Here is a 25626-nt window from a genome sequence, read left to right as displayed (position 1 = left end):
AATTAAACATTTCAAGACAAAACAAACTTGCTCAAGAATTGGCTAACATTATAGCAACCCCCTCCACCCTACAATGAATCTACAACATGAACAAATGCCTGACCTTTATCCTATGAACGTTTTTCGTCTTCGGTTTTCTTCTTTTTTCTGCACCAGAGGGATATGTACCGTAATTCTGCTCACTGGCATGATGTGCAGCTGTCAGTCATCCCATCATTCCTGTTGGCAGGTGTCTCTCCTTGTGCGACAGCCCAATGATGATTTTGACTTGATTACCCCACAACCACATGCTACAGCTTTCCTATCATAGCAGCTTAGTTTGTTTATATCCAACATTTATTTTTTAAGCATATGAATACTTCACTAAACACATGAGGGAGATTGGCTGGCTACAAATAAAGACAGGATGGTGGTGAAGTACTGTCAATTCAATTTAATTCAATTTAAACCTTTATTTAAGCCTCTAAAACCATTGATAGATGTGAATGTTGTGAGCTCCTGTTAGGCTCAGTTTAGATTGCACAATGTTGCAGGCAATTTTGTCAAGGTCTATTAATTTTTTTTACAAACAATGAAGAAGTGATATCTACAGAAGCCATGAAGTTCTTAAAAAAATGATTTCATGTGTGAAACAGAATTAAAAAATGTTTGTTTTTGTAATACTCATTTTGACCACAAGAGGCTGAAGTGCCAGGTAGGACCAATGGCATCCATGTTCTTCCAGGTGACTTTTAATTTCCCTCTGCACTCTAATCCCAAGGTGCATCTACACAAGGCAGAGAAGGAAAACGGCCATGACCGGGATGAACAAAGAATAACTTCTAGAGTATGGGAGTAGCATGTGATCTCATAATTGTAGGCAACATTTTTGTTTAGTCTTTATATAGTAATATCTGCTTTTCCATCTTCTTCTCCTTTTGCTTGAGTAGCACTTAGCTGGTCAACATGTTGCCTTAGTAAACTTTTCTAATCTTTTATGATTCAGTGTACAGACACAAGAGCAGTTCAGTCATTGAGCCTCGACATGAGCTGCTCCAGTGCTAACAAGCTATGAGTTGTGCACCAATTATCTATTATGGTGCATTTTATGGAGAATATTTAGAGACAAATTCCAGTTTAATCCATTGCCTTACAGCAGTGTGGAAGGCTCAATATACACATAAAAAACAGTGTGTGCAAAACAAACATTTTATCATGAAGCCACAATGATATATATAAATAAATTGTTTATTTTATTCAGGAATATGAGAACATGTTTACTGACAAGTGGTGAAAAAAATATGTTTGTGAATTCATACAAATATGAGATGAATAAATAAGTGATCATAATTCAAAAGGAACCTCCACAGGTATCACATATTTGCAAAAACATGCACTGTCTGTCATGACATTTGCTTGATACCATGTTTGTTGAGACCGAACCAAAGAGCCGGAGAGATTAATGTGAACTGAGTGTGTGTGTCAGATCCCAGCAGGTGTTGTGTGTTCAGGGTTCAGACTTAGAGAGACACTGCAGTCCTGGCAGCCTCCAACGATGAGTGTTGCTGTGGATCCTCAGGTCCAACCATTCCTGCTGAGCGTTACCCAGAGCCAGACTGGGAGGACAAAATAAAGATGCTACAGTTGAGCTTGATCACAACAGCACACATGGGTTTATAATTGTCCCACAAAAATACACTAACACAGAACCATGTGAAATACTTAAAGTGAGGGAGAGGCATTAAGCATCAGTACCCACTCCGAACCACATCACTCAGGAATCGCTGCCTCCATTTGAGAAAAATGTAGTGAAAACTTGCCTTGGAGCGAGGTAGGGCTCTGCGGGGGTGGATGGGTCCACTGGAGGGAGGTCAGTGGTCTCAACTGAGGGATCAGACTGAGTCAGGTCCTCACCTTCCATAGACCTCAGGTTTGTTATACTGCTTCCCACCACTGCATCAATGCTGTCTCTGCTGGTGTTGGATGGACCTGAGGAGTCACACAGTTTAATGCCTGTGGGTTCTTTTTTTTTCTTCTTTAAACAAATTAATTACTGCATCAACAAACAAGAAACAAAAAACAAGAACAACTAGTCTGCTTTAATAGAACATAAAGACTACGTCATTGTCGAATCAAATGCAGAATTAAATATCGACTTGAAGTCAACTGTCAATAGATACAGGTACGACCCCTAACTGTTGACATTTTTTCACCCTAAAATACTTTCCCATCTGTGTGACGTATGACTTCAGTTGCACAACAGTACAGGGTCTCCGTTGTCAGAGGACAACTTGCAATGCCGACTGGTCAGACCAGAGCACACTTTTCCACGTGGTGTCAGTCCATCTCAGATGAGCTCAGGCACAGAGAATTTGGCAGTTTCTGGATGTTAACACATCGCTTTAGCGTTGCATGGATGAGTCTTACAGTCACTTTCATTTGTAGATGTAGTGAACTGACTGCACCAACAACGGTTTTCCGAAGCGTTCCCCGGCCAATTTTATATAGTGATATCTTTTATACAATCATATTGGTTTTTAATGAAGTGCCGCCTGAGGGATCAAAGGTCTCGGTCATGTTGACATTGGATTTCAGCCTTTCAGCAAGGCCACAAACCAAGATTCTCTGAATCTTTTCATGATATGGATTGTAGATGGAGAAATCCCAAAATGTATTGCAACTGTACGTTGAGGACCATTTTTCTTAAACTGTTGGACTATTTGCCCATGCAGTTTTTAACAAAGTGGTGAACCATGCCCCCATCCTTGCTTGCTGTGAATTTGAAGTGAATTTCAGGCTTGAAAGATACAAGCTGCTCTGGCAACATGGGGCAAGAACACAATGCAGCCACTTATGGTAGACACTTGGGGTCATGCTGCCAGGAGAGCACTGAAGTCTTGTTTAGCTAAGAGCCCCACAGAACTCCTGCATACAGTTTGATAGAGTGAGAATTGAGAAAAGACTCATTTCCCCAAACAGAGGCAAAAATAAAAATCTTAAAAGCAACTTGCTTTTCCAAGGGCAGTGTCCTCATTACTACTGATTATCCACAGATCACACATTCAGGGGTGTCAAGGAACTGCTTTGTGCAGAATAAACAGTCCCAATGACGTGTGCCAAAAAGATTGATGTCATTAGATGTCAAATCACTTTGTGGGTGGGCCAGATATTACCCACTGACTGCTACTTTCTAACTTACATTTACATTTAGTGCATTTAGCAGACGCTTTTGTCCAAAGCGACTTACAGTAATTCATACATACATTCATACGCTGATGGCGGTGGCTGACATGCAAGGTGCCGACCAGCACATCAGGAGCAGTTTTAGGGTTCAGTATCTTGCCCAAGGACACTTCGACATGCAGACCAGGGGAATCGAACCAGCAACCTTCCAATAACAAGATGCTGGCTCTAAAGACTTTAAATATGCTTTAATTCCTCAACTTTTTGACTGACTGGTGTGATACTCACAGCAGCGTGTGAAAGGCTCCCAGGCTCTAGACTGTAGATATGGTTTGGCTTGTGGCTGCTGGAGCAGACACACCACTGCTGAGTCCACTTGCTGAAAAACCCTGCAGACAGAGAGATGGATTACCCAATCTGCTCACATAAAGCAGTATGGAAAATGATCACCACAGGTATAGGATCTCTTCCCCTTTGCATTAATTTACCAGCAGGGATGAAAGTAACAAATTCAAATGGGTCAAAAGAAAAATTCATGATAACCATTTTGAGAATAAAACACATGAAAGATGCCAAATTAGCAGCTGCAGCAGAGCAAAAGCTGTTGGTGTGTCTGCTACTGCAGGAGTGCAGTTCTCCAGAGAGTTCTGTGTCCAGGTAAGTGACACTGAGCAGTACGACTCTCTGAAACCACTGCATTGCCTAGCAACTCTGTACGTGCGCGCAACGTGGTGCGTACAAACTGCAGGTCTCCTGCTGATGTAATATGTGTGTCTATCTCCATGTTGGGTCTTGAGGATGTTTTATGTCCAATGTATATTTGTCTACTGTTGATTCTATAAGAAGTGGCAGGTTATTGGATTTATGTGGCTTAATAATGCCACTGTACATTAAATGTCACCCTGCTCCTCAGTGTACTCTTGTTAATTTTGGTCCATCAAATATCAGATCCCTCAACAACAAATCCTTTTTATGTCCTGATTTTATTTTACTTTTTTTATAATTTAGGCTTTAGACTAAACCTTCAATTTTACTCATGGGGGGGGGTGTCAGAAAAAATGCACTTCCGCGAATGGCCACTTATTAGAGCCCATATTAAAATGCCCAACTTTACAGCAGAAATAAACATGTACAGCCTGGTCCAAAAAAAATGGTTTTGGTATATTTACCTAATTTATCCGTTCATGACAACAGCTCTGAGGAGTTAGCCAGCTGGAGCTTCTAAAACACTGGGAGTTGTAAGAGAGTACAGAGTTTGTTTTTTGTGTGCAAAGTATGATGGCTGTTTGGGGCAAATAAACCTGCGGTCAAACTCTTGTGAGTTACATGAGGGGAATTTAACTAATCTTAGCTTGGTAGCTTCCAGCTAGGTGGGCTTGTATAACTAACTAAGCTGGCTTCAGAACCACCCACGCTACACCTCTTTGCTTGTTTTTGTCGCAGTGGCTCTGTCCACTATTTTACACAGTCAATGGATGAAATGCAGATTATGATACCGGAGGCTGAGCAGTCGTTGGTGGAGTTCCGCTGACAGACCGTATTTGTCTGACTGGATCAACTCTCGGATAGAATCAAAGTCCTGCTTCAGCTGGAGAGCTCCCTGCACACTGAGGAGGAGGACAAAACAACAGCAATCAGAGATGTAACTGAAGGAATCATCAGTGTGATTACAGTAATGAATTACTTATCCTGCTCTGGCCTGATGGATCCTGAATAGATTCTGAATTGACTAAATAGATTCAACAGTCAGTTTATTGACAGAGGAAGTAGGAACATGGGATGAGTAGAACAAAGACACAGACTGGAGTTGAAGCCTTGGTATTGCGCCTTTGTGGTATGCGCCTTTAATGTTTGGCTACAGGGGCGCCCCATTCTGTAGAATCCTGTCATTAATTTGGTGAATAACACTGCGGATGACATCAATGCATGATGCCTTGACCGAAAACATACCTGAATTTGATCTTCTGTTTCAGGATATGTTCCATCCATGCCTCCATGAAAGCCGTCATTGTTATACTCAGTGCTTGGACACGGGCATCATCGGACAACGGTGCCACACCTTCTAAAACCTGACCAATCACAGTCTGAGCTGCCAGAGATGCATATTCACTGGGACTGCTGGGAAAACCTGTGCACCAACAGAGAAATACACAATTATGAATACTCAATAAATGTGCCAAAAGTCTTGTGAGTATTCCCCTGGAAGCCCAGTATTCATGTTAGAGAAAGTTTGAACCATGACTAAGCCGTGCAGTGGATATCAGGCTGTGCTACCATTAATCCACTGGACCCTGTAACAGGCAACACCATTCTCTAGGCCTGACCTAACTTCCCTTTAAGCTGCATTTAACTACTCTCACCAAAGTAAGTAGATACTCTGCAGCTTGATCCAGCTTTATATCTAAATGTATCAACTAAGGTCAAACTACCATTGCTGGTCCCACTGGCTTGATAGAAGTATCTGGTTATCTGGAACTCATACCAATAGTCACTAGTAAGCAACTCCACTGCTAAGAGAAGCTGTTCTTCAAGTATGTCCCTTGATCTGTCTTACCAAAAGAGGCAGTTAAAAGGGAGTGATGTTCATTTGAATATGTTACAAAGACATGTAGTTTTTTAAACCGATAAACTTTGTTCTGAACCTTCTGAATTTGATGCTTTCAACACCTTTCAAAAAAGTTGGGACACGGGCAACAAAAGACTGGAAAAGTTAAAGTGAAACTCTCGCCAAAAAGCAACCGAGGCTTTATTTATGATTGGGTATGAGTCAAACCTTCACGTACAAGCACACTCATGACCAAAGAGGCACTTTTAAGATTTACCGTAGTTTCGTTTTGGGGCAAGCTCATTTTGAACGGGAGTACATAGGGCATACCACGACGGCATCAAAATGTCTATTTTTAGACCACTAAGAAGGCTCCACACATCATGAAACTTTACTGGTAGCATCACCAGGGTCTCTACTCATGACACGAGCAGTAAGAACATTGTTTGTGTACACAAAGTGTGTGAAAAAGACGGTTTTGAACTACTTACGCTTAGCTACTGGGACTCCGGCGCGCCGCCGCCATTCCAGGCAAAAAGTGTCGATCTCCGGTTACGTGACATCACCGGCTGTTGATGCCGTACTGTTTGTAATATGTGGCTCCCTTGTCAACATGGACGTCAGTGTTGCTTTTGACTAACGACAGAACAACGAATTATCCGCGAATTCATCTGGAAATAAGCCCGAGGAGCGTCCCACCGTTACTCTCCGTCATGATGGCCGCACTCGGAGATCGACACTTTTTGCCTGGAATGGCGGCGGCGCGCCGGAGTCCCAGTAGCTAAGCGTAAGTAGTTCAAAACCGTCTTTTTCACACACTTTGTGTACACAAACAATGTTCTTACTGCTCGTGTCATGAGTAGAGACCCTGGTGATGCTACCAGTAAAGTTTCATGATGTGTGGAGCCTTCTTAGTGGTCTAAAAATAGACATTTTGATGCCGTCGTGGTATGCCCTATGTACTCCCGTTCAAAATGAGCTTGCCCCAAAACGAAACTACGGTAAATCTTAAAAGTGCCTCTTTGGTCATGAGTGTGCTTGTACGTGAAGGTTTGACTCATACCCAATCATAAATAAAGCCTCGGTTGCTTTTTGGCGAGAGTTTCACTTTAAGGGGTGCTTAACAAACACCTGTATGGAACATTCCACAGGGAAACATGTTTATTGGTATGAAACGGCCATCCTTGAAAGGCTGACTTGTTTAAAAGCAAGGATGGGGCAAGATCTCCACTTTGTGAAAAACTGCATCAGCAAAGATGATAGATAGAATCTACAGAAAAAAAAACTCTTTAATGTCAGAGTGAAAACAGATTTCTACAAAGTAATGTCAATTAATTAAAAAAATATAATGTAAAAAAAGTGTTTGCATAAGCATTCTCCCGCTTCAAATCAGTATTGAGTAGATGCACTTTTGGCCGCAATCACAGCACTGAGTCTGTGTGGAGAGGTCTCAGTCAGGCTTGCACATCTGGACACTGCAATTTTACTCCATTCTTCTTTGCAAAACTGCTCCAGCCCTGTCAGGTTGCACAAGGTTTAACTTCAAGAACATTGACTTTGTTGTCTTTAAACCTTTTCTGTGTAGCTTTCGCTGTATGCTTCGGGTCATTGTCTTGCTGGAAAATAAATCTTCTCCCAAGTCGTAGTTCTCTTGCAGACTGAATCAGGTTGTCCTCCAGGATTTCCCTATAATTTGCTGCATTCATTTTACCATCTACCTTTACAAGCGTTCCATGGCCTGCAGCTGAGAAGCATCCCCACAGCATGATCTAAATTACATTGACCTCAATTCCATTCATAAATAAAAGGGTAAAACAATTAAGGTTTTGAATACTTTTTATAGGCACTGTAGATAGCATATTTCAGAGTGTGCTGGGTTAGCCACTTCCCATCATCTTTGTATAAATGATGCCTAAAAATTCATCTTTTGTCAAGTATATCTACAAAACCATCCAACTGGTGCCCCTCTGATAGAGAACATGTGTCAAAGCAATCAAGACAGTGTGTATTCTTAAGTTAAAAGTTGAGCTTCGAGTAGTTTTAGGAGTCATCCTCTGCTAGGGATTCGTAAGTATCTGTTGCATAAATTCATGTCAGATACTGCCCACTAAAAACAGTCCATACCTGTCCTGAGGCTGGGTCTCCAGTGTACAGCAGAAGGCATGGTCCGTTCAAAGATCTCCCCTGACATCCTCTTGCAGTCACTGGAGAAGTTCTTCAGCATCAGAGAAGAGCAGGTCTGATGGATAAAGACACAGAGCTGTAGCATCAGGCTCAGAGTAGAGAAAGCTTTCTCCAGAAGAGTGTATGTAAACTTGTTTCAAAGTTTTTACATCCTATAAATATTACATGTTTATAGCCCATTGTTGAAGAAGGTATAAACAAACCCAGTAGGCTGCTTGGCTCTGATGATTAGTTGATTGATTGATTAATTAATTAATTTAATAAAAAATTAATTATATTTTATTTACATTGATGTACCATTAGTGGTGGCGTTGATATTTATTTTGGTTTCAATTTGATGACAGTTCTGTAATTCTTTTCTCCAAGTGAGGATATTGTGGCGATCTCCAGTTTTTATACTAGCGGATTTGCAAAAGTACATTTTTAGGAACTGTTCCTCCTACTGAAGCGCTGTGTTTAGTCTGTCAGATTTGATGCTGTTGAATGTATGAACTAAATTCTTGACCGTGGACACAGGTCAACATAACTTGTTTGTCAGTTGACTCTAATGTGTCGCCAGTCTTGACTTTAATCCATACAATCCTAAAAACTGGGACACCCTCCACACAACAAAACTAAACACAGCTTCCACTGCTCTGCAAGAAGAGCTTGGAGAAGAGTCAGCATTCTAATGAGTCTGGAAGACATTCGAAGAAATCAGAGAGGTCACCTGCAGCTTGGATACAGCACTGTCAAGTGCTTCAAGTTGCAGACTCAGCAGAAGCTGGTTGTGGTTATAAAGAGTGGAATGATGGCCACCGTCCGTCTTCAACATCAGTGACTTAGTCTGACGCACCATCATCTCTAACGATTCTGTCAGCACCTGCAGAGACAAAAAAGAACATGTCACACATTGAAGGGCTACAAGGCAAAAAGCCAAGCTATAAGGAAAGTGGATGTTGACCTGCTATGACAACCACAATCACTTCATAAGCTGACCTAAACAAAGTTTGTATAATCTAACTTTTTCTTCATACTTTTCACACAACAGTGGAGCTCTATGACATAGAGGAATACCACATATCGGACATTGATACACAGACAATTATTTTAGTACGACCCGTTTGTTGTAGATTTGGGTCTTTTCACGGTAATGCTTCTCATAATAAAATACCAAATAGCACTAGGCTTATCCTATAAAAGAAGTGTGTACCACATACACTTGTAGACAAAGTGCTGTGAATACCCAAGTTCACTTTACTGCATGTCTGTTCATCCCTGCATCAAGACAAACAGGATTTTTCAAGTAATGTAACTCTTGGATTTGCTATTGTCTAAAACATATAAAAGTGACTAATATAAATGAGTAACCTACTTTGAGGTCTCCCTGTGTTATGAGCAGGAATTTGTTGAGGCTCCATGAGGAGAGGAACTGGTAAGCCTTAGATATCACCCAGACTGTAGACAGCTGTATTGTTGCTAATGCCAAGCTGACAGTGAGTCTCTGGAGAGTGAGCCTGGATGGGAAGAGGCTACCTGGGAGGGGGTAGAGAGAGAGGGCGGTGTTTTATTGCTATTGTGGTGAGTTAGTTAGTTTATCAGTAGAGAGATAGAAGACCTAAACAGCAGCTTTATCATGACAACAGACCAGAGATGTAGACTTCGTTAATTAGACTTTAAATCAATACAATAATAATCATCATCACACTGACACCAAATATTTATTCTGAATATCAAGACCCATTTTCACCATCTTTATAACCAGCTAAAATGCAGTTACAACATCAACATGTCACAAAACACAAAGTTGTGTCGTCATTTTTATGATTCGTCCATTCGTAGGTTGAAAGAGGGAAGATACTGATTGGTCTGATAGTATTTGTCCAAAGTTATATTGCACAGGTGGGTGAATGTGGTCCATGTGAAGACATAATTTCAACATAAATGAAGCTGTAAATGAAGACACTGTTAAGCATTATACCTCTGACTCCAGTGGGACTTGTTGAGTTCTTTGCAGAGCTCATTAAATAAATATGAGGCTTCACAACAGAAAAACACCTGGGACAGTCATGAATCTGAAGGTTGGTGGTTTGATTCATGACAGCTGCAGTGAAATGATGTCGAATGTCAAATAGGTTATTGCAGAATCTGCAATGGAGGCCATTTTCATCCTCTACAATGTGCAAATAATTGCATATCATTTTGGAGCCTGACTAATAGTCCACATCCAGATTTCTCATTTGCAAGCAAGTAATTCAAATAATGGCCATCTATAGTCTTCAAGCAGTCATTTAAAAAACAGTTAAATCAGTTATGAACATCTTTTCTTTGGTGACCATAGACGTTTTTGAAAAGAACATCCTTTGAAACAGAAAAATGTTCATTGGGCTGTAACAAGAAAACACAGTTTGAGTCTGTGTCAGAGCTGCTTCTAAGTCTTTTGGACCAAGTCCATGTCAAGTCAGCAAAAGTGCAACTGAGCAAAAAAACCCTGATGAGTTTCTGCCTGTGTGGACACCATAGTGTTTCTGTATATCATTGCCCCTGGTTTTGATCTTACACATCTCTGCTTGCTCACATTAGAACCAGAATCAGTGCCGATCCTGAATGTGTCTAATATTTTAGCAAAAGCTTTAAACTGCCACCAATAATCCTGTGTGCAGCACAGGAGCCTTGTATTTCTGCCACAATAGAAATATGGTGTAACTATCACTTGTAGCTTTATGCATTGCCACTGGCTAACCACAGCAAATGAAGTGGAGATTTAGCGATGATGACGCTGTTTCAGTGACGAAGAGGCATGCACTTGAGTCAAATCCTTTTTATTACTGTATATAACTCAGTATCACAAATCAAAAATCCAGTGTTTTCCAGTGAACTGTTTTTTGTACATTTTCAAAGTGTGCTGTCCAGGAGGTTTCTATGTGTCTGCCGGCAGCAGAGGGACTATAAGTACACAAGTACATACAGTACTGTAGGGGCAAAAGTCTGATATCAACTTTGAAGGGGATGACTACATGACATTTTCTCAATAGCAACTAGAAGAGGACACCAAATGTAGTGCTATAACTCTTCTAACAATCATTCTGTCACCCTACAAGCTGAGAAAAATTGCTTCTCATTGCTTCTGCAAACACTGCTAGTTGTGCTTACAGTGATATACTGTGGAGGTAAATCATATTTCTCCCAGGATAGGGGGACGAAAGATCTTCATTGACTGATTTTTCAGATCATGTAGACGGATTTTCATCAGCTATAGTGGTTGTTTAACAATGAAAAAAACTCCCCTGTTCTTATGCTACTTTGTTGTGTTTGAAAGTTACCCAGTAGCTGAATTTACATAAGTGCACTTATTAAATCAGATGGCATTATGCACAAATGATGTAGCTGGTGCTGCTGATGCGACTGCATGATGCTGTGGTAATATTGTGTGTGTCATCTTACCTGAGGACCTGCTGTTTGAGTGATTGCAGCACAGAGATGACACAAGAGGAGGGGATAGCAGTAGGAAGTGCTCCATGGTCACTGACATCATCACGCTTCCATCTTGCTCAGATGAGGGGATCACAGAGTTCCTGGCTTGATTCACACCTGTGAGACACTTGTCTTTCAGAGCTGAACCTATACTGCTGCACACCACTGAAAAAAGTCAGGAAAACAGAGAGAAAGACAGCGTGACAAAATAAAACAGCAGAAAAACTGATAGAGGCTTGTTTATCAATCAACTCATGAGTTTTAACGCTTTTATTAAAAAATGATCTTAAGTCCAAATCAAAGTTTAACACTTGTGTAAGGGGTCACGCGTTACAAGGTAACACATTACTTAACACAGTGGTGTATTGTGTTACTGTTCCCTAAATTTTGTGACAACATTACAGTTACTAATCAAACATTATGTTGTTAATTGTGTAAAACAAGTACTTCAATAATCTGCATAATGGGCGGATAGAAAAAAAATCCTCAAACGCAACAATCGCCTGAACTCTGCCGATATGGAATTCAACACAGCGACACCCTCTAGTGTGTCTTAGGAGAGACTGTTCAGCCTGGACACTGGTCAATGAGGGCAGTGTGGTGAGGACAGTCTGTGGAGGAACCGATGCTGTGAGAGACGCTTAATGAGTGATAAACACGTCAAATTAGCTGCACTGGTTTACTTTAAGGCAGTGAAGACACTAAAGTAGTGTAATAAATTACTTCTTACAGGGAGTTATTAAGTGGTGTGTGTGTGTGTGTGTGTGTGTGTGTGTGTGTGTGTGTGTGTGTGTGTGTGTGTGTACTTGCCATGGTCCCACTGACGATGTGCTGTAAAGGCAAACAGGTACAGACTGAAGTCCTCGAGCATGACTCTGCACTCCTTTGGAACTAGATCTGCGACAAACAGCACAAAACCCCAGGAGGTCATGAAGTCATTCATGTCCAGGAGAAACAACTAACTTTCAGCATGAAGATCTGAAACAAAGACTATGTAGAAATCATATGCAGTCAATCCAACAACGGACAATCTTGCAATCACGAGAAATAACTACGGATTCTGACAATCGCCTAAAAATAGTCCTGGATCAGCAGCACTTGCCCCTCCCTTATTACCACCACCGAGATGCCCTTGAGCAAGGCCCTTAACCGTGACTGCTCCAGTGGCCGACAGATAAGACTGTGGTTGTACTGAAGAGCTTCCAGGTGTGAATGGGCAACAGTGTGAATGTGATCAGGGCGTTCCTGGAAAATGGAGCATTGCTCTCAGTAAATAAATTAAAGTTAAAAAACATATATATATAAAACATATATATGTCTTGAATATTGTTCCACTCTTTACATTCACTGTGTTAACAGGGTAAATTAATAAAAGGATTCTGCTTTTAAAACTCTTCACAACATGCATGCAACTGACATGATATTATTAAGTCTCAGCTATCTCCTCAGATACTGTCATTTCCTTCTCATAATGTCACTGAATTCAGCATTAACTGTTCACCTGAACAATTAATGATATAGTGTATGGTATCATTGTAATCCTTGACCATCAAAACATAGGGGTAGACATCACCTTTTCTGAGTTATCATGTCTGGTTCAGGAGATATGATGCAAAATACATAATTCAGTTATTGCAGAAAAGTCAAATGGCCACCGTGGCTGCAACATGACATTTTTGAAATGGCTTCATATCTGAAAATGTTCAGGGCCCCAAAATGTACAACTGTACCACGTTTCACGCTTCTATGAAAAATCACCTGAACCATCTAGTTTCAGTATCACAACGTATCTGAACTCACCATTAACTGTTAATCTGAACCATGTATGGCAGGAAGCTCAGAGAGTATGAAATTGTGAAATAAAACCACTGAATGTAAGATTCAGACCCATATACTGCATAGAAAGAATATAAGATTTTAGAATAGGAGTTGTATATACATATAATTGTAAAATAACCCAGTTTCCCCAGGGGATGAATAAAGTATTTGTGATTAAATGATTCTGAAATGAAGTAATCAATTGAACTAATAATTACTTAATTAAAAGACAGATAAAGAAATTAATAAATAGGTATTGGCAGTTGCAAATACTAGTGACTGTGTTGTAAGACATGTAAATGACTCCACACTCAGAATGAGCCTGGACATTATCATCTTACCTGTCTTTGAAGCGTGAATGATCCTGTGAAGGATTTGGAACCCCCTGTAGCTGTCTTGAAGGTTGATGCTTCCTGCAGAGTATCCTACTTGTGGCATATGAAGCTGCAGCCACAGGGCTTTGCTGCAGAGAGTCCACAGCAAGGTGTGGTACTGTTCAACCAGATCAGCAAACACCAGTGACTGACCAAGGTCCAACCACTGTACAGAGTGAGACCAACGAAGACAGTCTGGCTCTACTGTTGTCCCTTCTGCTGCGACAGGCTCCTTTTTCTCTGGGTCTCTGTCTCTCTGGACATCTGAGCTAAAGGACAAAAACAGTTATCATGTGCAGTTATCACATAATGACCTGCAACTGTCAGTGCGGTCACCTTAAGAGCCAAAAAAGATCAATATTCAGGCTGCTTATAAACAAAGTGGTGTACGGTGAAATGTGACAGGACATCATACTGGCCAGGATTCAGTGCAACTGAACATATTTCTGGCCACATCGCGTGTGTTTATACATGTACATGTATAAACACATGTAGCAGGTAACCCATAGCATCATAGGCTACAAAAGCAGGAGCACCCCCATCATGTGTCAGGCCACGCTGCCGGATGAGCTGAACGCATTTAAAGACTCAGCTGTTAGGTCTACTCTGCCTCCAAAGGACGGGCCACCGTCAGTAAGCACAGCCTATGTGAGAAAAATCCTGCTGAGAGATAATATAAATAAGGCTGCTGGTCCCGATAACATTACTGGCCATGTACTAAAAACATCAACTACTTGATGTTATTCACATCAACTAACATTTTTAACAACTCACTCTCACAGGAGACTGTTCCCTCCTGCCTAAAGAGAGCCACCATCCCTCTACCTAAAATGTCTGCTGTGTCTAGTCTTAATGACTACCACTCTGAAGCTCTCACCTCCATCCTGAAAAGGTGTTTTGAGAAACTGGTTCTCCAGCACATCAAAGACAACATCCCAGCCAGCCTTGACCCTCACCAGTATGCTTTCAGAACCAACATATCCACAGAGAATGCCATATCCACTGCCCTTCACTCAGTCTTCATACACCTGGAGAATACAAACAGCTACACGAGGATGCTGTCTGTTAACTTGGGCTCAGCAGTCAACACAATCTCACTCATGAAACACTGCTGTGAAGTATGATACCACCATCACTGGCAGCATTTCAAACAACAATGAGTGGAAATTTCAGGGGAAATGAACACACAGAGAACAATCAGAGTCAAAGCCTCACATCCCTGTCTACATCAGTGGAGCTGAGGTGGAGCAGGTCAACAGCTTTAGGTTCCTGGGAATCAACATCAAAGCTATCATGGTCATCACACAGCACCACCCTTGTAAAAACAAATAATAAAAAAAACAAAAAGGATCTACTTCCTACAGAAACTAAGGAAGGCTAAATACTGATGCCAAGTTTTCATCAACTATAACAGAGGAGCAATAGAAAGCATCCTGACTGGGAACATCACAAACTGTCATGGTTCATCACGGCCCAGGACAGGAAGGCTCTACAGCGGGTCATTAAAACCAGCAGAACATCACTGGTACCATCTTACAGAGCATCAGTGACATCAGTGAACTGAGATGTCTGCACAGAGCCCAAAGATACTAAGACAACACCCACCCAGCCACAGTCTGTTCACCCTGCTGCCATCTGACAACACATACAGAAGTATTACAGTTGTGTCATGAATATTTTTCTTGAGTTCAACTACAGTGGGACAATTCAGACTCATCATAAAAATGTAATTAAGTGTTATTACTTTGTAAAATGCTTTGGTAAAGGTTTCATGAAAAGTGTTCTCAACCTCAAGTTTATTATAACTCCCTAAATTACATTTGTACTTGAGCCCCATCATTAAACTGGCCTTGTGACATTTAATGACATCTTCTTGACAAACCCAGCTTGTACCACTTACTTGAGGTCAATAAAATGTTTCATGACCCTGTTGCCAAAGCTTTTGACACAGTATTAACACTTAACATTTTAATGGCAACACCAAGTCCAAAATGGCCGACTGTAGTGGAGGTCAAAAAAACTATTCATGGCGCAATTATAGTGGTCTCATGACTTCCAAAGTCAAAACCACACATGACAGTTTAATGTAATGTTAACGCATAAAGTTACATTGTTTCTTTAAGGTTTATAATTAGGCTTCCTATGACATGTTTATGACAGGTTGTGTTTGTTTTGGCTTATTTCAAGTTAGCAAGCCATAACATGGACATCAATGTCAACAAAGTTATAAACAATCATTAAGACTCCTTCATGTTCATGACAGGTGTTATGTCAGCCATAACTAAACATACAATAAGATGCAACTACTTGTTTCTTCTGCTCAGTTCTCCTGTTAGGTCAGACTCACAGGTACTTTATTGAAGGCCAGAACATGTCTAAGGTCAGAAGTGATTCTATCTGTTCCATCATATTTAAGGCCGGACGGAAAGCCTGCCACCTCAAAGGGCAGATACAAAAGAGTATGGCTGAGTTTATGTCACACCGCGGTACAAAAGCGGTCATGTTCACAAGTTTGTTGAGCACATAGTCTTTATGGTCATAGATTTTGGGCTGCATGTGAACTTTCAGTAGTGACCTCGAGTGGTAATGGGATGCAATAAGCACAATTTAGACTATAGAATGAGGTTACAAGCTACTATTCATTCAAATGGGGATCACAGCGAACATTTCAGAGATTCTCTCCTGGATGGCAGTCATGGTACTGCATCCTTTGCTCTCTTTAAAATGATGAATTCACTGTGTGAAGTGGACATAATGGTTTATGCAAGTTGCAAAAGTGTTTAATTCTGTTGTCAGAATTGCCGTTTCAGATGATCTGACATGCGATTTGTTTAAAAGTTTTGGACGTCTAACAACAGAGGACAAACATCAGCACAACAGACAGTGGCTGATTATTGGACATTACCTGACAGTGGCTTCCGGCCTGGCTGCTGTTTCCAGTTCAGTCCATTCCTGCTGAGCTCCTTCCACATGTCGCTGCTTGTTTAGTCCTGTGCTCAGTTGATTTATTTCCACTGAATCAGTTGTATTTATGATTTGTGCAGTTGGAATCATGTCAGTTTGTCTGTTTGGTACCGACACATTATTTATTGTATTTGAGAGCAGTTGTTCAGTTTGTGCCCGTCTTTTAGGTGTATGTGATACCAGTGGAGTAAGCAGGTCATTGGGGGGAACTAGCAGCTGAAAAAGTAGCTCTACTGAGGAATGGTCCTGATGGCAAACACCTGACAGAGGCAGGTCTGAGAGTTGATGGAAGGTGGCAGGAGAGGATGAAATGGTCTGCAGCAGTTCACAGTTTTCAAAACCAAACTGTCTTTCAAGATTTGGATGGACTGAAAGCAAAGCTTCTACGCTGGTCTGGGCAGGACCAGTCTGGAACATGTATGTTTGGCACTGACTGGATTGGTCTTTGTTAGAGCCTTCTGTTCCACGTTGGACAAAGGTAGGCTTGGCAAATAGAGGATGGTGATTTACTGATATAGCACTGTCCAGCTGAAGGTCAGGGACGTAAACAGGAGGAGGTTTATGGCGGGTATAATGAGGTGACTGCGAAGGAGAGTGATGATGAATAGAGAACAAAGGAGAGGAAAGGTACGTATGCTGCAGTTGTTTCCAGGTCCACTCAGATCTCAGTGCGGAGGTCCCACAGCTGGCCCTGGCTACCTGACTAACAGAACTATCAGAACATTTGTAGGCCTCATATTTGGGGTGGACCTGACAGATGTGACAGCTCTGGTCAGAGGCCCAGCAGTGCAGCTGCTTGGCTATCGTGTTTGCATGATGAAGTGCTAAAATCATCGTCAGCTCTTTGACTGAGAAGGCAGCAGGGTGATGCCCTTTGCTGTTTGGAAGACTAGAATCCAATGTGGAATAATGTGGCTGCTGTAATACCGCAGTCCTCAGCCGGGTGGTGCTGTGCTGCGCTCTCTCCCACACTGCCTGGTTGTAGAGGCGTGTACCAGCTAAAATATCCTCCAGTACTTCTCTTGGTACCGATTCTAATTTAGTCTGGGCTACAGCAGACAGTATGACATACACCAAGTGTTCCACCAGAACCAGCGCCTGCAGACCAAGTAAGTCCAGAGTCTGTTTGACTTCCGCCAGAAGCCTAGACTTCTGGACCAAAGCAGACCTCAGATAGTAGTCAGAGTGGACTTTGGAGAATAGACAAGACCAGTGGTTGAGATGGACCCGGAGCTCCTGGCTAAGTGAGCCAAGACCAACGTTGAATGAAGCCCAGCTGGACGGGGTCTGGAAAGGAGGGGAAAATGCTTGCATTTGTGAATAAGCATCACGAGTATCCTTTGTATTTGTGTTTCCATGTTTGTGCTTGCACCTTAGCCAAGCTTCAGTTCTGAAATCGACATGATTCTTCTGTTATTATCTTACTTTGAGAAATACAAACACGTTTTTTCATAAAATAAAAAAATAAAACTTAAACTGAAATGTCTGCAGTCCTAACCTGGACAAGTGTCAGGTGTGAGTTCTTCAGATGATCCTCCAGCAGCTGGCTCACTTTGGATATGTAGGCTGCTGTTCTGCGAGCCCTCCTGGTGTACTCATGTATAAAGAGCAGCAGGGACCGCTGCTCCATGAGCCTCCTCAGAGTTCTGTAGCCTCCCTGCAGGAGGGAGGTTGAGGGCATGAGCAGAACACCACCCTCTGCTGGGAGGCCTTTAACACACACCTGATGGGGGTGGAAGAGAGAGGTATGTACTCGGACACTATGACACCACTTCTCCTCCTTCTATTGATTGTTTTTCAAAAGTTTCAATTAATCAAGAGTTCTTATTTGAAAAGCAGCAGAACTAAACTTCCTTTTTACTATACATCATTAATTTAAGTTTGTTTTGATAACAACCACCCAGTAGTCTGAGCTCCTCTGTTACCAACCCACAGAAATACAGCATCTGTTGTCATTCCAGGCTTAACACATAATACTTGGGATTAACGCTGGTCACTGTAGACTTTATATGAATGTTCTGTCATGTCAGCTATGTCTGATCACCCACAGCGTTTTCTTTGTCTTGTTCCCTTTTTTTCTGTCATGTTGCACTAATAAACATTGTACAGGCTTTAATCAAGCAAAGACAATAACAATCAGTGGCAGGCCTCACTGATCACAGTGCAAACACACTCATTTATATCTTTATTCACTGATTTGGGTGAAACTGGATCACATTTTGTGGAGACAATGTTTTCTGGTTTTACCTCTAATGTCCGAGCTACAGCTGTGATTTATAGTTTCCTGATGAACAGATGCTTTACTTGTTGCTAAAGTAACCGCTAACAGCGGCTAATTGTGACAGATTAGGGTTAGCAGAGTATAGGTCACAAAACGGGCCAGTATCAACCCTGCTGACATTTAAGGGTACTGTCCGCAGTGGAAACGCACTGCAGATCTGGCATTTAGGTACAGTTGCCAAGGTTTACACAGGTTTCAAAGGGTATTATTCTGAAAGCCTAAAAAACGGCCTGTGTCTGAGACCAACTGCGACCAGATTGACGACAGAGAATCCAGTACTGAGGTGGTTTACAGAACTTAGCTGAAGTTGCCGCTTGCTCGTTTAGTCATGTAGCTGTTGAGCCCTGGGTTACCAGGAGCCAAACCCAGCATGAAATAATCCCGTTGATAAACCGACCAACAAATGTACACAACTGAATACATAACCTCCTTGACAGAGTTAATACTATGTAGACATTATATGACTGTAATAATTAGCATAAACATTAAATACACAAGAGTCACAGAAACAGTTTTCATCCATTTCATAAAAAGAATCATGGACATTTAAAGACATTTAAAGAACAGTAATGACTGAATATTTTACAATTTCTTTCGCTCAAGGCGTTTCCTTCCAATCGCTACATTTTCAGCATCCGTGCATCCCTGCAGCTCACCTGAGGGGCTCCCATCGGCGCTCCCATCGGCGCTCCGCCAACCAGCTGCCACTGGGGCGCCACAGTCAGAAGAGCTTGCTGCAGACGCAGGAGACGCGCAGAGGAGCGGGAGGCCAGGTTGTGAGCAACTACAAAATTTCCCTCTTCCTCCTCCTCATCTTGACTGGGGCCATGAAACAGCCACTTCAAACTGGGATTAAAGGTGCTTCTGAGTAAAGTCTCAGCTCGCTGCAAGGAACGGGAGATGGACCTCTGTGACCAGGAACCTGGAAGGAGTGATGAAAAGAGACAACTCACAAGCAAGGAAGAGACGAGGAAAACGTGGAAATCAGAGGAAGACTAGGTGATTTTAGTTTCATTTAAAAAGAGGACTTACAGGTTAAATGGATGGTAATAGAAAAAAGATTTCAAACAACAGAAGATGCTTCAGGGCCCATTTGTGACGTAATGTCGCAAACTTCAACGCTCATCGCTGATCCAGAGGGTGGTGGTAATGCACCAAAAAGCAGTTTGCCAACTGCCATTACACAACAAAGGAGAAGCTGCTATGTTGTTCTGCTACTAGAATGCTGCTTCACTGGTGATTTTTTCTCCAATAACATTAAAAATGATCAAATTAATGCGATTAAAAAAATAAGTAGTATTTGGCATTTAACCATGCTACTGTACTAGTGTCCCCGCTACCGACTCGTCCTACTCTGCCTCTGATCTATGGATCATGGTTTCATTGTGGATCAATGGATTCATAATTTATCAGGCAGGAACTGCAGTGATTGTCCACATTGTCAGATGAAAAGAAGTGTTTTAACTGCTGCACAAGGCCAGATAGAGGGAATACGCATTTTGGTCATTCATGCTGTTAGTCTGATCGCCAGCTTAAGTGACTGGCCACTCTACCGTGACATCAGTTTATGTTTCTCCAAAGTTAAATCTGTTTCAACCTTTTTGCCGCAGCCGGTGCGTTTTTTTGTGTCACCCCCTGTAGTCTGGACGGCCACAGCCAAAACATAACGCCTGATTCTGACTGAATGGGCTCTCACAGTGAGGTGCCAGACATTGCTAAGATGTCATGATATAAGCTTATCAATGGACATTTTCAGTATTTTAGAATAAAGCCATCTACAGCATACAGCAACCGGTGACATTCTTGGGTGTGGGTATTAAACTCAGTACCGTAGCAAGACACAAAACTGTGGCAGCTGACAGTTCCTCCAGCAGCACGCTACAGTGTTGTTCAATGAGTGCTTTATCTACTGCTATCACATGTAGTACAGTACCATCAGCAGTCAGGTCCTCTGTCACCACTGAGGAACTGCATCGCCTCTGAAAGACAAAAATGGAAAATATATATTAAAAGTTTTCGGTGCAGTTGTCCATTACAGACTGAGAGCCAAGGGGCCAAGGTGCACCATAGGTCTGACCGGCCTAGAGTTGGTATTTCACCATTGGCCGTTGCTCTTGAAAATGAATAGGCGCCAACATTTGTGTCCTCGGGGCCAAGGTGGGAGAGCTTGAAAGTGCTTTGGCGGTGCAGTATTTTTTAAGCTGGGATTCTTTGGTTTATTTGGAAAATCTGCAGAAGTAATATATGTGTGAAGTATCTCGTTTGGGAGATAGTTCTTGTGTTATCAACAAATATTGAATCTAAAAATGTCAGGACATGGTAGAGTAGTGGCTCTGGGTGAAGGGAAGCCTGAACACATATGGAGAGAAGACAGACTTGCCGATCTACACTCGACCACAGCCATCAGTGATCCTGAATGTGGTCAGATGTGAAACAGGCTTGGACCTTTCAATCAGAGATGGCAGTTTAATACTGTTATAGGATGCATGTAATTGATTGCTGGGAGCCGAGCACTGTAGTCTGTGGATAACAAGAAATGGCTTTTCCACTCAGCAAGATTCTCCACGCCAGCTCATCTCTAACTTAGTATGTCTGCTGTTTGGTGCTGGCAAGATAAGTGTACAGTGTATTTATCAGAGCTGTTTCACTGAAACCAGCTGCCTGCTTCTGAACACAAAAGCATGGAAATGGTCTCCCCAATGATGCAACCGAATCTATGAGCTACAAGATTATAAAAAGCTCCCTCAAGTACCTCAATACACGCAGCCCTGTTTACACACCACATAGAAAAACAGGGTTAGCAGACCAACATAGATTTGTACTCAGAGTTTTGGAATGAAAACAAAACAAAAAAACAGCTAACCTGCTCCTTTTCTGGACAGAATGATTCAGAATTGTCCCCGTCTGAAAGAGAGAGACAAACAAAACACACAATCCTCAGTCATCTGATCGTATTCTCAGATGTAGTGAGCAGAGATGGATGATTTAAATGAACTTTTCCCTCCTCCCTGAAACTTTGTGTAACATGTATTGCAAATTAAAAACGTGTCATCCATTTCTCAAACTGTAACAGATGTCCACACACCAGTGACACCACGTTCAGCTCTGTAGTCTACACTGCGTGGCTCTACCCAGGTGCAACAGTTTACTACAGAACTACTACACCCCCACTACACATGACTTTTTGACTGTGTGTGTGTGTGCGTGTGTGCGTGCGTATGAATGAATCACCTGCTATCAGACCAGGCTCTTCACCAGAATCTTTCAGTATCTCTGGGTTGCTGTGTTCCATCCCAGACAATGCAGCAAAGCTGTGAACAGACATCACTATTAGTAACAATATCAGAATTCGGAGAAAAAAAAAAGTCAGAACTCAAAATGTTTTTTGCAGAGACCCTAGTCCTGTCTCATTTCTTGTCCGAGAAATGTTGCCTAAAATGTTATCTTTACTTTTTAAGCCTTGATGAAATTTCTACAAAAAGGACATTTCTCATCAGAACCACAATTCAAAGGAATGACAGCAAATTAGAGTGTAATAGATATGTTGCATGACAGTTGTTTAGCTAGGTATTTCCATTTCACAAGACCGTATACTTCTATTCCACCACATTTCAGAGGGGAATATTGTACATTTTACGTCCCTCCATTTTATCTGACAGCTGTAGTGACTTTACAGATCCACAGTTCATATTCAAAACATATAATTCACTTATAAAGTGCGACACACTTTTGTAGACTAAACTGCTAATCTGTGTTAGCTAAAAATTAACTTTAAGCGTAATTAACTTAACGCTACTTTCACATTAATGCATAAGTGAAATACATAATTAAATTAAAATACATCAAATCAAACTCTTTTTCAGATGGTTCTTTTGCACAGTGTGTTTATTTAGGTAACATTCAGATGTAAGACTTTTGTTTCTTCTTGTGTATTTCAACATTGTTGCAATACTACTGCACACTACATAGGTGCACTACGTAGTTTTGAAGAAAAGAATTTCATCAGAGGGGAAAGGTCTTTATCGACTGATTTTTTATGCCCAAACAAACTAAATAAACAAACTCTCTTCTTTTTCCTCACTGAATAAACTGAATACACAAACTGATCTTGAAGGACAACATACTGTTTTACTTTGTTTATATGTGGCGGACCCTGCCACCTTTCTAGCTTCAAACAGTGTTCTGGGGACCTTATTTTCCTCTGAGAACAGCTGGTTTATTCACTTATGGATTTGATTTGTATTATTACCTCAATGTTGTAAATACTGAAATCGTGAGATTGAATTTATTCTCCAAAACTAAAAAGTGCTCCTTTATTTGAGTGGTGTAGTGACGACGGATTTTTGTAGGCAAACCCTGAAGTTAGCATCGCCCTGGTCCCTCAACAAAAATGTCTGAATTTGCAATTGAAACACAAATTTATCATACTTACACGTTCGTAATCTTAACAGATCACTTACGTGATTTTCAAAGCGCAAATTAAATCGCGAGCAGTAAAAAGCTAATGTTAAACTATAAACAGACCACAATGCAGTCACAAGACATAAACGTCACCACCACTAAGTGTCTTATTACACAATTACCTTTTCTGTAAACTGATCAATGTACAAGTGGTAAAGTTAGTTAGAATAGCTTGTTACTGAAGTCGGCCTGTAAAGAGGACTAGTGAGTAGATGAGACTCCGTGTTTGGCATGATGACGTTTAATGTCCCCATATAAACATAAACATACATAGAACAAAAAGTGCAACTGTAAGTAGTACAGTACTGCAATACTGTAATTAAGTACACATTTGGGATTTGTACTAAACTTGAATATTTTCATTTTATGCAACTTAATACTTCTACTCCATAACACCACAGAGTCAAATATTGCACTTTCTACTCCACTACATTTATCTGACAGTTATCACTTTTTAGATTACAGTTTTTCAGACTTTTCTAATCCCTTGGATTAGCTGGAAAAGGTTGACCAGATACGTGGTTCTCACAGGACAGCCACGCTATAATCATTTGATGATCTTATAGAATATGATGCATTGCTGTAGATTAAACTAGGCAACTGTATATAAAGTAATTAAAATGAGCTCAACCTTAAACATCTACCGCAGTAAAATGACACATTAATGCAGCATTAATACTACTCCAAAAATATCAGATATAAAAAACACTGACAGGGAATATTTTGTGTTAGCATTGTCTGTCAAAGTCTGTCTGTTAGTGTGTCTGATAGTTTTGTCTCTCTGTTCCAATAAGAGTCAGTCTGGTAGTCTCTTGTAGGCCCACCTGTTTGTCAGTCGACTTGCATTATAGTTAGTTACTGTACAGTATAAGTGGATTATGCATACCTATATTAGCCCGTCTCTACTCCACCTTTTCATTCACAATGCCCCAGACTACAGTGTAAAATGTAATGTGTAGAAAGGCAAACTGTTCCACGGTCTATGAAAGTGCCCGAGAATAATGGACTTTTGGAAAGATGTACTTGATATATTATCACAAAATTGTTTCTGAAAAGCTCCGATATGTTCACAGATGTGCATCCTAGGACTGTTCCCCGAGGGACTGAATATTAATAAGACCAGGAAGAAGATGATAACATGAGGTCTAATCCAAGCTAAACACACAATTGCTCTCTTTTGGAAAAACCCAGACAAAGCGAATGTTAATCCGTGGTTCAGGGATCCATCTAACTGTCTTGCTTTGGAGAAACTGACTTGTGCTATCAAAGGAAAACCTGAGGTTTTTCAAGAAATATGGGGACATTTCTTTTTTTTTATGGAAAATAATCCTCTGGGTCCTGCACTGAGTAACTAAACCTTATGTATCATGTTAAATGTGTTTTTATTGTTTTTTACTGTCCTTTTCATCATGATTGCAGTTGTTTAAATCAAAATACAAATAAATATACTTGTTTTTTAAGGTCAGTTTGTTTATTCAGTGATGAGAATGAAGAGAGTTTGTTTAGGGTGATCTTTCTCTTCTGATTCAAAGGTCTTCTTCACACTACGTAGTGCGCCTATAAAGTATCCTCTCTGCTCGTGAAACGCACAGTGTTGAAGTCTGATTGCTTCGGGACACTACAGGTGGAGGAGACATGGAGTGAGTCCAGCATGGAGCTCAATGTATTGTCAAGACATTGTTCTTACTCAGCATTAGAACTGGAGTCCAGACGTCCATCCCTGGTGCATCCTGGTGGCTCAACAGAACTGCCTCGCCTCGTCTTTATTCTGTCATGAGGAGCTGGTAACTTCACATCCACTTCAATGCGTCTCAATAATCCCACAGAACTATCCTCAACAGGAGCAAGGAGTTAGCCTAATTAGCAAATGACGGCTTTTTGTCCGCGTATACAATAAATGTTTATTGGTTTCTTTCACGAAAACGTCCCCGAAAGCTAAGTATCTTATTACTGACTTACGCCTTTTCTAAGGGGACTTTGTTAATCCACCGCTCACGGGAGAAGAGTGGTTTAAAATAGCAGCTGCTAGCCAGGTCTGAAAACAGGAAATAACAGCAGCCAATCAGGAGAAAACCTCCCCGGTTGCTATGGAAAAGAGGCCGCTTCTTCTTCTTCTTTTGGTGTTTTTATGGCGGTTGGCAAACGACTCTTAGGTGTGCATTACCGCCACCTTCTGAGCTGGAGTGTGGATCAGAATGGTATAATACGACTACTGGGAGAGGATCAATAAAAAAGAAAAAAATAAATAAAAGAAAAAAAATAAACAAGAAAAGAAAGAAAAACAAAAGAAAAACTCTATTCTTTCAATAAGTCCGGTCTTTTCTACAAAATAAATATTGCCCTGTACCCCACGTGCCCTGAATTCAGTTGTAATATTTCTGTAA

The 25626-nt window shown here is 41.1% G+C and overlaps 1 protein-coding gene across 1 annotated transcript; it reads right to left on the bottom strand.

The window, feature by feature from the left end:
- Window positions 1-1219: 1219 nt before the first annotated feature.
- Window positions 1220-25318, bottom strand: ccdc142 (coiled-coil domain containing 142). The gene is made up of 18 exons (XM_084352937.1): window positions 24930-25318; window positions 22013-22092; window positions 21645-21685; window positions 20715-20760; window positions 19438-19703; window positions 17999-18223; window positions 16442-17787; window positions 13504-13805; window positions 12155-12241; window positions 11315-11509; window positions 9246-9406; window positions 8601-8753; window positions 7832-7946; window positions 5113-5290; window positions 4659-4769; window positions 3451-3551; window positions 1800-1968; window positions 1220-1595 (listed from the first exon to the last, which is right to left on the bottom strand). The coding sequence occupies exons 2-18, from the start codon at window positions 22071-22073 to the stop codon at window positions 1487-1489; spliced, it is 3666 nt and encodes a 1221-aa protein (XP_084209063.1). The 5' UTR covers window positions 22074-22092; window positions 24930-25318; the 3' UTR covers window positions 1220-1486.
- Between the last annotated feature and the right edge of the window lie 308 nt (window positions 25319-25626).

Source organism: Pagrus pagrus (assembly GCF_965226575.1).
Source record: "Pagrus pagrus genome assembly, chromosome: 5".
Lineage (NCBI taxonomy): Eukaryota > Metazoa > Chordata > Actinopteri > Spariformes > Sparidae > Pagrus > Pagrus pagrus.
The sequence above is the reverse complement of the archived record's forward strand: the minus strand, read 5'-3'. Positions and strand labels throughout refer to the sequence as shown.